This window comes from Dromiciops gliroides, chromosome 3 (genome assembly GCF_019393635.1).
Source record: "Dromiciops gliroides isolate mDroGli1 chromosome 3, mDroGli1.pri, whole genome shotgun sequence".
Lineage (NCBI taxonomy): Eukaryota > Metazoa > Chordata > Mammalia > Microbiotheria > Microbiotheriidae > Dromiciops > Dromiciops gliroides.
This window is the reverse complement of record NC_057863.1, coordinates 269,767,397-269,781,368: the sequence shown is the minus strand read 5'-3', so window position 1 is coordinate 269,781,368 and position 13,972 is coordinate 269,767,397. Positions and strand designations below refer to the sequence as shown.

The 13,972-nt window shown below is 38.2% G+C and overlaps 1 protein-coding gene across 5 annotated transcripts in view; it reads left to right on the top strand.

Annotated features, from left to right (window-relative positions):
- ITSN1 (intersectin 1) overlaps positions 1-13,972 on the top strand; it is a 300,395-nt gene that overhangs the window by 157,674 nt on the left and 128,749 nt on the right. For all 5 annotated transcript variants that reach the window (XM_043990543.1, XM_043990544.1, XM_043990542.1 and 2 more), the window contains 4 exons: positions 2,865-3,112; positions 4,620-4,779; positions 10,449-10,654; positions 12,281-12,363. In XM_043990543.1, the coding sequence (XP_043846478.1) occupies positions 2,865-3,112; positions 4,620-4,779; positions 10,449-10,654; positions 12,281-12,363 (697 nt within the window). The remainder of the gene's footprint in view (positions 1-2,864; positions 3,113-4,619; positions 4,780-10,448; positions 10,655-12,280; positions 12,364-13,972) is intronic.

Sequence of the window (13,972 nt, the reverse complement as noted above, 5' to 3'; positions counted from 1 at the left end):
GAACTCCTTAGTCTGGTATTTAAAGCCTTTTGAAATCTGTCTCCTAGCAACTTTTCCAGCCTAATTTCATACTATTCCCCTTCAGGAATGCTACTATTCAGCCAGACTGGATGAGTTGTTCCCAAACTCAGCACTTCAGCTTCTGTCTTTCTGTATTTGTGTGGTCTGTCCCCATCCCTGTAATATACTCCCTCTTCTCTATTTGGATTCTTGTCTTCCTTCAGGATTCCCCTTAGGAACCACCTTCCCCCTCCCCCCCCCCCCCCCACCTCCGCCTTCTATCCCTCAAATAATCATGCATTATTCTTGTTTGCTGTAGTGTTGCTTCTCCTAATAATATGTAAATACAGGGGCTAGGGCTGTTGTTTTTGTCTTTGTAATTCCTGTGCCTAGCTGACAGATTTAATACATGTTTGTTGATGTGAATTAGCCGAATGGAGATTCCAGGGGATTGAGGACTACACAGGGGAATAGAGACTGAGTTCAAATTGCTTTTTCCTGAATTTGGTGATGGGGAGAGGACAATAGTTTAAGGAAGCAGCTAGATCAAAGGAAAGAAGGCTTGGTAAATGGAGAGTTGTGGAGGTGGAGAGAAGACATAAAGGTGTGTGAGGAAAAGGGTAATTGATAAAGCAGGTAGGTCTGAGGTTGGAGAAAAATTAGGATTGACTAGAATAACAAAGGTATGATAAAATACAAAACAGAATTCAAGAGGAGAGATTTATCACAAAATATAGAATGTTGAAACAGAATAATTGATAACAACAGCTAAATGGTAGCCAATGGAAAAAGACAGAGCAAACTCAGAGGCAAAAATATGTTTGGAAATTTAAATTTTCCCTCCTTTTTCTTGTTTTGAAAAATGTTAACTAAAATTTTTCTGTTTGATGAGAAAGGTTTTAAAAGACTAAAACAAGAAAAAAAATTAGGCCGCTAAACATTTGGGGAAAATAAATTATTTTTAAAATGATGTGCAGAATTCATTAATTGTGTTCTTTTTCTTAGAGGTGAACAGTATAATTGTTTGGTGTGTTTTAGTAATTTCATGCCTTTAAGTGCTAGATAACATTTTTTCCTCATTGTTAAATTTTGAAAGCATTTTATTTTCCCTTTTATTAGTGTGTAACAAACTTGTCCCGGTCTTTTTTTGCATGTTTGTGATTTATAAAGTAAGGGTTCATGTTCAAAACAAAACAAAACACAGTTCTAATTATGGCCTTTTCCAATGCCTTAACTTTAGGAACATAAAAGACTTGTTGCGGGGTGGGGGTGGGGGGTAATCCTTAGTGGAGGTCCTTAGGAATTCCTCTTTAAAGAATTACACCTTTCACACACAAATCCGATTAGAATAAAATAATCTTTTATTTAAGTGCTAGAGAAAGGAAACCAAGAGAGAAATCCTTGGACTTTTCTCATGGGGAGATGGGTCAGAGACTTGGTTCTCTGAGATACCAGTCTCCCTGAACGGGAGAAAAAGCCATAGCTTTTATAAAGGATGGATGGTAGAGGAACAGATGGAGTGATCATCTGACTGTGGAAAGCTCCCTTATTGGGGGTGATCACGAGAGGGTGGAACGTCCCCCACTGGTGGTGGGCTAGGAGAAGTTGGGCAAGAGTCTGCTCTCATCTCTGGAGCCATCTCTGTCCCCTTGGTGCCACTTAATCAGTAGCCATGCCTAATGGGCTTATCTCTCTTGCTTCAAGGTGTATCTGTCTTCTTGAAGAGACTTACCTCAGACCCCTGTCCTAACCCTATAAAGGAGAATAATTTTGATTGTTTAACATATATCACTAAAAAATTAAAATTCTACAAACAAACAAAAAAAACCTAGCCATATTCCATTGTAGTAGAGGGACAGATGGGGTGATCATCTTTGTGATACCTTAAATAACAGAAAATAAATCAGGTTTTCAAATTTAAATATCAGGTTTAAATTATGCCATAATGTTTTACTTTGCTTCACTGAATGCTGTTCTAAGAAAAAATTAAGGTGCTTTTAAAATTGAGTTACTGTAATTAAACAATTCCTCATTTCCTCCTTACTTATTATGCAGTTTATATCTAAAATAAGTGATCAGCCTTCCTTCCCCATGACATATTGATTTCTAAACAAACCGTTCTCCCCGGCCAAGTAAAGACAGTATTTTTTTTTTTGACTTAAAAAAACAATGTGCTAAATGTACCCTCAATGGAAATTGTTCCTAGGTAAATTTAGGTTGTAATGTTTTAGTAATTAGGATGAATGAAAAAGTATTTTAATCTTGAGAGTTCTTAGGAGCTTTCTTTAATGATAAATCCTGAATGTAGATTTTCAGAAACAACTTCAATAATAAATAACACTTCAAATTCAAATTCTATGATTTAGGATTACAGATTTGGAGTGAGAAGAGATCTCAGAAGTCATCTAACCCAACCCTTTCCTCTTTCCCTTCCCCTTCCCCAATTTTACAGAGGAGGAAACTGAAACTTAGAGAGATTAAGTGACTTGCCTAAATTCACCCAGCTAGTATTTGAACCTATGTCCTTTCTACTCTAAATCCTCTATCCTTTTCACAACAATACTAATTCTACTGTCTCTTAGAAAAATAGAATGCTTAAAAAAAAAGAAAGAAAGAAAGTAAAATAGAATGCTGTGGGCCAGAAAACCCTCGAGTTCTTATACTTCTTTTCAAAGTTAAATACTTTCAATGCATTTTGGCAAATCCTTATAACCAGAGCATAATGAAGCAGCTTCTGTTTTATTTATTGGATTTTGTGGAGAAAGGAGACACGGGGAGTGGGGATGAGAGATGAAGGACTTTGTTGCCTTTGGCATGTTTCTGTATTTATTCTCCATGTCACGTTATCTATGGCTTTCTTACAGGTGGATGAAAGCCAAACTGGAGAACCTGGGTGGCTTGGAGGGGAATTAAAAGGAAAGACAGGATGGTTTCCTGCAAACTATGCAGAGAAAATCCCAGAGAATGAGATCCCCACCCCTCTGAAACCAGGAGCTGACTCTGCATCCATGCCCACACCTAAACTTGCTTTACATGAAACCCCAACTCCTGTGGCAACAACGTCTTCAGAATCCTCTACAACCTCCAACAACTGGGCAGACTTCAGCTCTACGTATGTGTGGTATTATTGTTTATTATAGTTGAAATCCTCATGATTTTCTAACCCTTTCATGCCCTCCTATTTATACCTCTCAAAAAAAGAGCTTACCAGATGGCTTCCATCCCCAGTGTCTCGTAGTGCTTTCGGTACAGCCAGCATTTACTAACATTTATTGATTCCTGTGTGAAAGCACGAGATTAAATTCCAGGAAAACAAGAGATGAAAAAATGACAGCCCCTGACTGGAAGGGCAGGAAAATTGTAGGTGACATTTAAAAATCTATTAGGTGATAACAAAAGTTTAGTCATGTCTATGCAAGTAAAAGTTGAGTATCGATAATCCATTTATTTTAATGACTAGTTAATATCTTTGCTCTTGCTAGAACAAACATATATATTTCCTAATAAGCTCTTTTAACATTGAAGCCAGTCAGCAATTATTCATAGTCATTTCCTGTATCTAAGCAGCATTATTTGTTGACATACAGGTAGAAATAAAATTCACACATGTGGTTGGGAAAACAGATAAAACGGTTTCCTCTGAGTTTCTCTAAGCCTTTCTTGGTTCTGTTCAAGTGTACAGTGGAATGAAATAATGGATACCATCAAGTTATGGTAATTCCCAGTTCTTGGTTGTGAAGAATTGGCCTTCAAGTATAGTATTCAGACAGAGGCTTCATTTTGCAATGAAATTGTTAGCCCTTATTACAGTGCCACAATTCAGATTTTTAGATTGGCTTAAATAAACGTCACTCAGGTGAAAAATAAAATCATCAATGATGATTCAGTTACTACAACTGGGTGATCTGAGGTCCATAATGAGAAGATACCTATTACCAAGTATTTGTTGTTTAGAGTTGTTTTTTTTTTGGGGGGGGGTATGAAAGCTTTAAAAAAATGAAAAGAAAGCAAAGAAATCAGGAGAGAACATCAGATGTTAGACAATAGATGGAAATTATAAAGGCAGAGAGGAGAACAATGTGAAGGATGGGTACTGGAAAGAACACTGTAAGACAGGGCAAGAAGTAAGTTTTAAGTAGTAATTTTTTTTTTAATGTAACAATCCTTATGGTGTTGGAAAAGAGAAACCATCCATTACATGTTAGATGATATATATTTTGGGTTAATATAGTTAATTTTGGCTTAATTAACTAAAGCCTTAATTAGCCTAGAAGGAAAAAAAAGCAAAACAAATGCACCCTATTGTAAAGTTCCTTGCTATATAATAGATTGGTTTTGTTATAGCTCCCATCTAATTCCCCATAAACGTGAGATGAATAGCTCATTCCTCTGACCACAGTAACTTCAGTATTCAGTAAAGCAATAGTTGCCTACCTTTCAATACCGGCATGCACCAGTGCTCACTTGGACCAGTGGATGGTGCAGAAGGAGGGCAGTCAATCCCCTTTGATTCTCAAAGTGATATGCTACTATGACCAAGTGACCTGAAGTCCATAATGAAAAGATGATCTATTAGCATGTATTAATTGTTTAGAGTAGTATTTCTTTTTCTTTTACAGGTGGCCAACAAACACTAATGAGAAACCAGAAACAGATAATTGGGATGCATGGGCAACCCAGCCTTCTCTTACTGTTCCAAGTGCTGGGCAGTTAAGGCAAAGATCAGCCTTTACCCCAGCTACTGTTACTGGCTCATCACCATCTCCTGTTTTGGGCCAGGTAAATAGTTTTTGGATTTTTGGTTTTTTTTTTTTTTTTTTGCAGGGCAATGAGGGTTAAGTGACTTGCCCAAGGTCACACAGCCAGTAAGTGTCAAGTGTCTGAGGCTGGCTTTGAACTCAGGTCCTCCTGAATCCAAGGCTGGTGTTTCATCCACTGCTCCACCTAGCTGCCCCGCCCCCCCAGCCACGTAAATAGTAATATGCCTGGGTGTGAATGACTTTCCATTCTGTACAATACAAATATCTCCAACAAATATTTATTGGTATTATTGACCAGAAATGAATATACCTAATATGTATGCCAGGATACAGTGTAGACCATCCCAGCTAGCAATGTATTTATATGGTAGAAGCTATATTTTATGTGTCAGTACTTCATCTATAGCTTCTGCTACATGAAAGAATCTAGTCATTGTTGTCTATATACTTTTCAACATTGGACAGATGCTAAGTCAGCAGAAAAAACTAATTTCCTGCCTAAAAAAGATGAACCAGTTAGTTTGGAAAGAGGGCTCAGTTCTTCTTAGGACTGATTCTTTGCACCCTGTTGGAGGGGGATGTAATTCACAGCATACATTAAGGAATATGGAAGCAGAAAAGGGAAGGCTGAAAAGTCAAACTTCACCATATATTGTTTAATATGTACTTGTTGAGTGGCTGCTATGCACAAGACTCTGTGTTGGGCAGGGTGAAGGATCAAGAAGGTCAATAAGACATACCAGCTACCTTCAAGGAGCTTACAGACTAGGGGAGGAAATCAGATATACCTAATTAACTCTAAAACAAGACATAAGTAATAAGTATCCTAAAGGAAGTGTAAATCAAACACCCGAAGAATCTGGAGCAAGCAGACATCATGTTAATGGGGATGATCAAAGAATGCTTCCTAAAAGGAGATAGAATTTAAGCTGTGCCTTAAAGTAATGACTTAAATTATCATAGCTAGAAGTTGGAAATGGGGAACAGGAATCTTCCAGGTAGCCTGGAGTTAAAATAGGGAGGTAAAACAGCACAAGGGATTGTCAGTAACCCATTTTGGCTGTATAATAATAAGCTGAACTAGGACTTAAGGGTAAGCTTAGTTGGCATCCATCTAGATGTGGTTTATGAGAACAACAATTAACATATTTTCATATTTTTATAATTTTTAAAAATAAAAATTTACTATACTATCTGTGTGATATTAGATGAGTCACTTACTTTCTCTCATGCTTCATCCTTTGTTATCTAAAACATGGAATGAAATAGTACATAATAATCACAGGCTTCTTGTGAGGATCAAATAAGATAATGTATATAAAGTGCTTTGCAAAACTTAAACTGCTATATAAGTTTGGGCTATTGTTACTTGTAATTACTATTAGGATGGGTTTTTGTGCCAGAATAGTTTGTCCTTTCAAGCGTATGGAAATTTAGTGATGTCAGGTTGCCCTGTGTTAAGAATGAAGGCTTTTTTGTAGAGAGTAACAGAGAGCATGATGGTCAAAGTGCTGAGGGGTGTGATTTTTTTTTTCAAGACTCTTTGAGGATTTGCAAATACTTTGTCCTGGCTTTGGGTGTAGGGTAGATGATGATGATGATGATGGTGATAACATTTATATAATCTTTAAAGTTTACAAAATGTCTTCTATTCGTTAGTTCAGTTGATCCCCCAAACAACCCCCTTGTGCAATAAATGCTAGAGGAGAAATAGGGGATTACAATGCCATGGGAGCCACATGATGACTTTTAGGAAGGAGTGATTAGATTGCTGTCACATGTTACAGAGTTTAAGAATGAGAACTGAGTGAAAAGAATGGGATTTTGTAATGATGGGGTCATTGGTGACTTTGGAGAAGGGAGATTTATTTAAGTGGTGGTGGATTCAGAAACCAAATTATAAGAGATTTAGAGTAAGTGGGTGGTGAGGAAGTGAAAGCAATCAGCAAATATAGGGTATTTCTTCTAGAAGCTTAGTTGGTCAAAGGAAGCAAAGGAAGAAGTGGTAGCTTCAAGGAGGGTAGCAGGGTCAAGGGAGGGGTTTTGGAGGGTTGCTCTTTTCTGTTTTTATTAGAATAGAGAACTAAATGTGCTTGTAAGCAGAGTGGAAGGAAACAATGGAGTAAGAGGTTGAGGATGCAAGAGATTGAAGGGATAATAGATCTTACTCAATAGAGCAAGTTCCAAGAATGGGCTAAACAAGATGTTGATAATTTGACAACAAAATTGCAATTCAATATACATTTCTTAAGCACTACACAGTATGTAAGGCACCATGTGCTACACAATGTATAAGACACTGTGAGAGACAGTCCCTGCTCCCTCCCCTTAAAGCAGGGGTTCTTATCCTTTTTGGGCTGTCTAGTAAAACGTAAGGGACCCTTCTTGGCAATAATGTTCATTGCCTGCATTCATAATTGAAGAAAATGCTCACTTTGTTAGAGGTTAGTGAAAGTAAAGATGAAAAAAAATTTTTCCTATCCAAATTCATCAACCTCCTGAAATGTATTCATGAACCCCAACTTATGAACCAGACCCTAAAAGAGATTCCAATCTAGTAGGAGCTGTGTACATTTGCTTTCTTTTAAAGGGCCCTTTGTACGCTCTACCAGGTATAATGTATAGAAAGGTTGGCATGGTTGAAATGACTAATAACCTAACTGGGCTCCTATAGGGGAGCAAAGGAAGACAGATTGGTAAACTTCAGAAGAGAAGGGAGGTTAGATCGGGGAGAGGAGGAAGAATGATAGATTGTAAAGAAGCTGGAGAAGGCAGATGAACAAGAATGATGAAGAGAAGTGGAAGGTAAGGAAGTCATGATCAGAAAGAAGTTCGCGATTTACTCTGCTGGATTTGAAACAATGTTACCTGTAAAGGGCCAAGGTTTGCCTACTGCAGTGTGAATAAAGGCCAGTGAAGGTAAGTTGAGGAAGTCCAGGCACTGTCAGGTTCATGAATCATGTGCGTTTATACTAAGGGTAACTGAGTTAACTGATACTGATGTTAACTAAGTTTCATAATTTCTGTTAAATATATTGCAAATTCATGGTCTCACCCTTATTTGTGTACAATTGCAAGAATATTTTCCAAAGGCAAATATACATTATTTTTATATCATCCCCCATGCTGGATTATCATTTATTTCCCTCCTTTGAAGAAATCTTAAATTTTTCACTGATACATTGAAATGTTTTGGTGGTTTTATGCAATAATCAATATAATAAACACCTGTCATTTTTTCCATCATTCAATCTACAAGCATTTATTAAGCAGGCACCGTAGTAGGTGTAGGGGATTCAAAGACAAAGATAAAACACTGTTCTCAAGGAGTCTCCATACACACACACACACACACACACACACACACACACACACCCGCGCGCGCACACACAAAATAAATACAAAGTAATTATGGTGGGCAGCTAGGTGGCGCAGTGGATAAAGCACCAGCCCTGAATTCAGGAGGACCTGAGTTCAAATCCGGCCTCAGACACTTGACACTTACTACCTGTGTGACCCTGGGCAAGTCACTTAACCCCTATTGTCCCACAAAAAAAAAGAAAAATAGAAAAAGGAAAAAAAAGTAATTATGGGTAGAAGGATAGAGAAGGCACTAGCATTTGGGGGTGTCTGGTGAGGCTTAATGTGGAAGGTGATACTTGAACTGAGCTTCAAAAGAAGCTAGGGATTCTAAGTAAGGCAGAGTAGAGGAAGTTATTGTATCCCAGGTATGGAGAAAGGAGATGGAATGTTGGGTTTAAGGAAAAGCAAGGACAGACAGTGGGTTTGGACCATATGGCACATGAAGAGGAGTAATGTCTAATGAGCCTGGAAAATTAGGTGGGAGTTAGGTTGTGAAGGGATTTAAATGCCAAAATTAGGAGTTTTTACTTGATTTTCAAGGCAATAGGGAGCAACTGAAAATTATTGAGTTAGGGAGAGGCATGATTAGATCTATGCATTAGGAAAATTACTTTGGCAGCTGAATAGGATAGATTGGAAAGGAGAGACACTTGAGCCAACTAGACTAATGAGAAAACTTCAGCTTAGTTTTGTTTTTTTTGTTTTGTTTTTTTGTTTTGTTTTTGTGGGGCAATGGGGGTTAAGTGACTTGCCCAGAGTCACACAGCTAGTAAGTGTCAAGTGTCTAAGGCCAAATTTGAACTCAGGTCTTCCTGAATCCAGGGCCGGTGCTTTATCCACTGCGCCACCTAGCTGCCCCTGGGTATCATTAGTTTGAAAAGTGAATCCTCTGAAATGATCATATGTATTATTTGTACTATTCATAGTTATAATTATGTAAAATATAGTCATTGGTTCCAACTTGATGAAAATCTGCAGTGTAAATTCAAATAATGTAGTCATTTTAGGGGGTTTCATTGTTAGCACTAATAGGTACCCATCCATATTGTAACAATCTAGGTGAGAGATGATACTTGAGGTAGGGTAAGTGGCTGTTTGACAGGATAAGATTTGGTGACTGATTGGATAAGTATGGGGAAGCAAGGAGTGAAAAGTCAAGGATAAGGAAGGTTAGAAACCTGGGTGGGGGCAGCTAGGTGGCTCAGTGGATAGAGCACCGGCCCTGGATTCAGGAAGACCTGAGTTCCAATGTGGCCTCAGACACTTGACACTTACTATCTGTGTGACCCTGGGCAAGTCACTTAACCCCAATTGCCTCAAAAAACAAACAAAAAAACAACCTGGGTGAATAGAAGGATGGTAGGGAAGTTTGGAAGAAGGTAGCTTTTGGACATCATGGATTTGTACTGTCTATGAATCATTAATCCAAAATGTCCAAGAGGCAGTTGGTGATGTGGGATTGAGGCTCAGAAGACAGATAAAGGCTGGTTATATGGATGTGGAAGACATCTGTATAGAAATGATTCCAAAACCCATGGGAGTTGATACGGTCATCAAAATAGAATATAAAGAAAAAAAGCCCTGGACAAAGTCTTGGGAAACACCTACCGCTAGGGGGCTGATATGGATGAGAAGCCAGCCACCTTACACTACAAAGAAGTAGTTAGACTGGGAGGAGAACTAAAAAAGACCAGTGTCATCAAAATCCAGGGAGGAGAGAGTAGTCAAAAAGAATAGTGGTCAGCGAACAGGGTAAAATGGTGTAGAGAGATCAAGAAGGATAAGTACTGAAAAAAGGTCATTGGATTTGACAATTAAGAGAGGATTGATAACTTTGGAGAGAATAGTTTCAGTTGAGTGATGACGTTGAAATTTAGAATGCAAAGGGATGGGAGAGTTAGTGAGAAGAGGGGAAGTCAATGGCCTTTTCTTGGAATTTGAGAAAGAGAGGAAACATATAGGATGATAGCTGCAGGGGATGGTCTGGTGAAATGCAAGTTTATTATTAAAGATGGAGGCAACACGGGCATGTTTGTATTCAGCAGAAAGGAAATCGAAGCTTTATTTGGTCAATATTTCTCATGAAATCTTTATGACAGTAGAATCCCCATTTAAGGGACCAGTGAGGGAACTGAAATTTCTCAGAAAATGAATAACAAAAAGTAGTCAGGACTCCCTTTCAGCTGAACTGTGTAAGTCTGTGTATTAATATCTATGATCTTGATGAAAAATATGTTTGTCATCCATTACTTCTCTTTTTTCTTTTCTTTTGTTTGTAACAAACTGCTCTATAACCAGAGACCTCTTTATATTGTTCCATATAAGGGTGAAAAGGTAGAGGGACTACAAGCACAAGCTTTGTACCCATGGAGGGCCAAAAAAGATAACCATCTAAATTTCAACAAAAATGATGTCATCACAGTCCTGGAACAGCAAGACATGTGGTGGTTTGGAGAAGTTCAAGGTCAAAAGGGTTGGTTCCCCAAGTCTTATGTGAAGCTCATTTCAGGACCCATAAGAAAATCCACGAGGTATTTGTGATGTTTATCTACTTTTGTCAGAAGAAACAAAACAATTGTACTTTGAAAAGAGAGGAAGCATTGTGAGATGGGAGAGAACTGGGTTTGGACTCTAAAGGATTCTAGGTTCTGGTTCCCAACTCTGCTATTGACTACATGTTTCATCCTGAGCAAATTATTTAACCTCTCTTGTCTTCCCTTTCCTGTATCTGTAAAATGAGAGGGTTGGATGAAGTCATTGTTAAGGTCCCTTCCCGCTTCATAGTCTATGATGTGATGTCTCCTAACAGCCTTTTGGACCATTTTGAGGGGTGATAAAAGGTTCCTACAATTTGATGGTTATCTCCTCCATTACAGCATTTTGAAAATCTTTTTTCTCTGGAATTTAAAAGGAGGAAAGTCTATTTCAAGGTCTCGGGGCAAGGTGCGACCATATCTGTTCTTCCTTCTTTGTAGAAAACCTAGGACAGAGTCTACAAAAATAATTCCATTGATAATGATAATTAAATTTTATTTTATTAGATTACAGTTGGGAGAGTGTTTTCTTTCTTTCTATGGAATATTTATGTAACACATAATCCCAACAAGGCCATTGTTTAGTCCAAATTAAGATGATGCTGTCATGGTCAGGAAAAGGCAGTGTTTATTAAGTTTTGTAGATACAAAATATTAGTTTTAATACACTGAAAATTTTAAAAAGAGAATTTACGAAATTAGCTTTTGTTAGCTTTTTCAAATTTCAAAGTAGATTGGGCTCTATGTATGGCGAACATACTAAAAATATCTAAATGTCCTGTAACAATTGGAATGACGCCACCTGCTGGAGACTTACTATAGAAGAGTTCCGCCCATGAAGCGAAGGTCTTTGAGGGCAAGACCAGGAGTCTTTTCTTTGGCATCAGGAAGTGACGCGGGCTAGTGGGAGGAGGAAGGAAGAGACTGGCACTCGGTCTCACTCTCTTTCCTGGGGACGCTGGTGGAGAAGGCAGCTAGAAATGCGCTCTCCCTTTAATAGATAGAGGAATCTAGGCCTTTCTTCTCTCTTTACCAAATTCTTATTCTCCTTAATAAATGCTTAAAAGTAACTCTTGCTAAAGCTTATAATTTATTGGCGACCACTCATTAGATATTTTAGACAGTTTAGCTAGAATTTTAGCCCTTAACAGTCCAAAATAATATACTGCTAAGAACTAAAATGGGAAATAATCATTTTACATATACACATCATATGAGCCTGGGTGTGGAGGGGAGGTCATCTGGTAGGATGGTTTTATCAGGGTTAAGAATTTTTCTGCTAAGAAAACTCCCTCTACCAGTATACCTCAGGAACTCCTCTTCAACTTATAGTCTTACAGAGTTGTCTGAGACACCGAAAAGTTAAATGACTAGGCCAGGGTCACATAGTCATTATGTATCAAAGATACAATTTGAACCCAGGTCTTCCTTAGTCCAGGGCCAGCTGACTATTCAGTCAAGTATGTCTTGCTGCCCCTCTTATGTGTCATTATTTGCAGTTCAATTTGATTTTTATTTTAATCTATTTTTCCAAGATTTAAGTGGTGTGCATTTAAGAGTTTCATTTGTATGCATACTTTTGCTACAGTGGAAATTAAAGTATCTCTGTATTTTTCTCTTAAGTATGGAATCAAGTTCTTCAGAAAGCCCAGCTGTTCTAAAGAGAGTCGCATCACCAGCAGCTAAACTTTCAATACCAGGAGAAGGTAAGAAATTGAATCAAATATTATTTTCAAAATGTTAGTAAGATAATCTAACTAAATCAATAAACATGTTATGAAAGCATTCAGATATCAAAATACACTGTATCACCTTATCTACTATGTTAAATGTCATGGTAAAATGGAAAATTAGCCATTTAGAGAAAATAGTGGTAGTTTATGGAGAAATTAAAAACAGTCCTAGGTATATCATTCAACTGTAGTGAAAAAAAGCCATTCCTGAAGAGACACTCCCAAATGAAAATGGCTTTTATGGGAGAACAGATGCAAAAGGGGACTAACAAAGATATAGGACCTCAATTGCCTCTAGTTCCACAGGAAACATTCAACTGGTGGTTCAGACGTGTGGCACTGTGCCCACCATGATCGAAGGCTTAAAGTTACTGATAGCTTAAACTTTATACAGAATTTCTAGACCAAGAGCTCACATGACACTAATAGGAGACTATTTCTCTCACCAGTGTGGCAAGTCTAGGCCAAAGAATTGAAGGTATTTTCTTAATTGTCCTATGAGGAATGAGAGGCAGGGAGCCAGGAAACTTAACTCTGTCTATGCCATAGCATAAAAGTGTCTGATACAGTTTGTCAGGTGTTTTACTCAATTAACCCCGGGAGCTGTAGTTAATCATTCAAGCCAGAATTCATTGACTCTTATCATTAAAACCTAAAAATATTTGAAAAAGTTTCTTAAACTCTCATTGTGGATGAAAGAGATGAAGACTAGACAGAAGTCTAAGTTGATTATTGACTGGTTGGACGACAGGACCCAAAGAATGGTCATTAATTTTCAAGTCAATGCCAAATGACCCCTGTTAGCCTGAATGCTGAAGAGAATATTCTTGGGTCAGGTGTGAGGCAGACTAGATGACCTCTAGTATCATTTCCAGCTTTGATATTCTATAATATTGTAAACCAGGCTAGATAATTTAGGTCAAAAGAATCCACTGTGGGGCATAGATTGTTGATATCAACTGGTTGTCCGTATTAATACCCTCTATAAGTAGCATCTGTTGAAAATATATGCGTTGGTGGGGGGCGGCTAGGTGGTGCAGTGGATAAAGCACCGGCCCTGGATTCAGGAGGACCTGAGTTCAAATCCGGCCTCAGACACTTGACACTTACTAGCTGTGTGACCCTGGGCAAGTCACTTAACCCCCATTGCCCTGCAAAAAAACAAAAACAAAAAACAAAAAAAAGAAAATATATGCACAGGGGGCAGCTAGGTGGCACAGTGGATAGAGCACCGGCCCTGGATTCAGGAGGACCTGAGTTCAAATCCAACCTCAGACACTTAACACTTACTAGCTGTGTGACCCTGGGCAAGTCACTTAACCCCAATTGCCTCACCAAAAAACAAAACAAAGAAAAGAAAATATATGTACAGCTGCAGCTAGGTGGCACAGTGGATTAAGTACTGGCCCTGGATTCAGGAGGACCTGAGCTCAAATCCTGTCTCAGATACTTGACACTTACTAGCTGTGTGACCCTCATTGCCCTGCCAAAAAAAAAAAAAAAAAGATTAACATCCACTTACTGTCCAGTTTGCTATGGTGTGACAAAGTTACAACTACCATTTTCGTTTCAGTGCACTGTA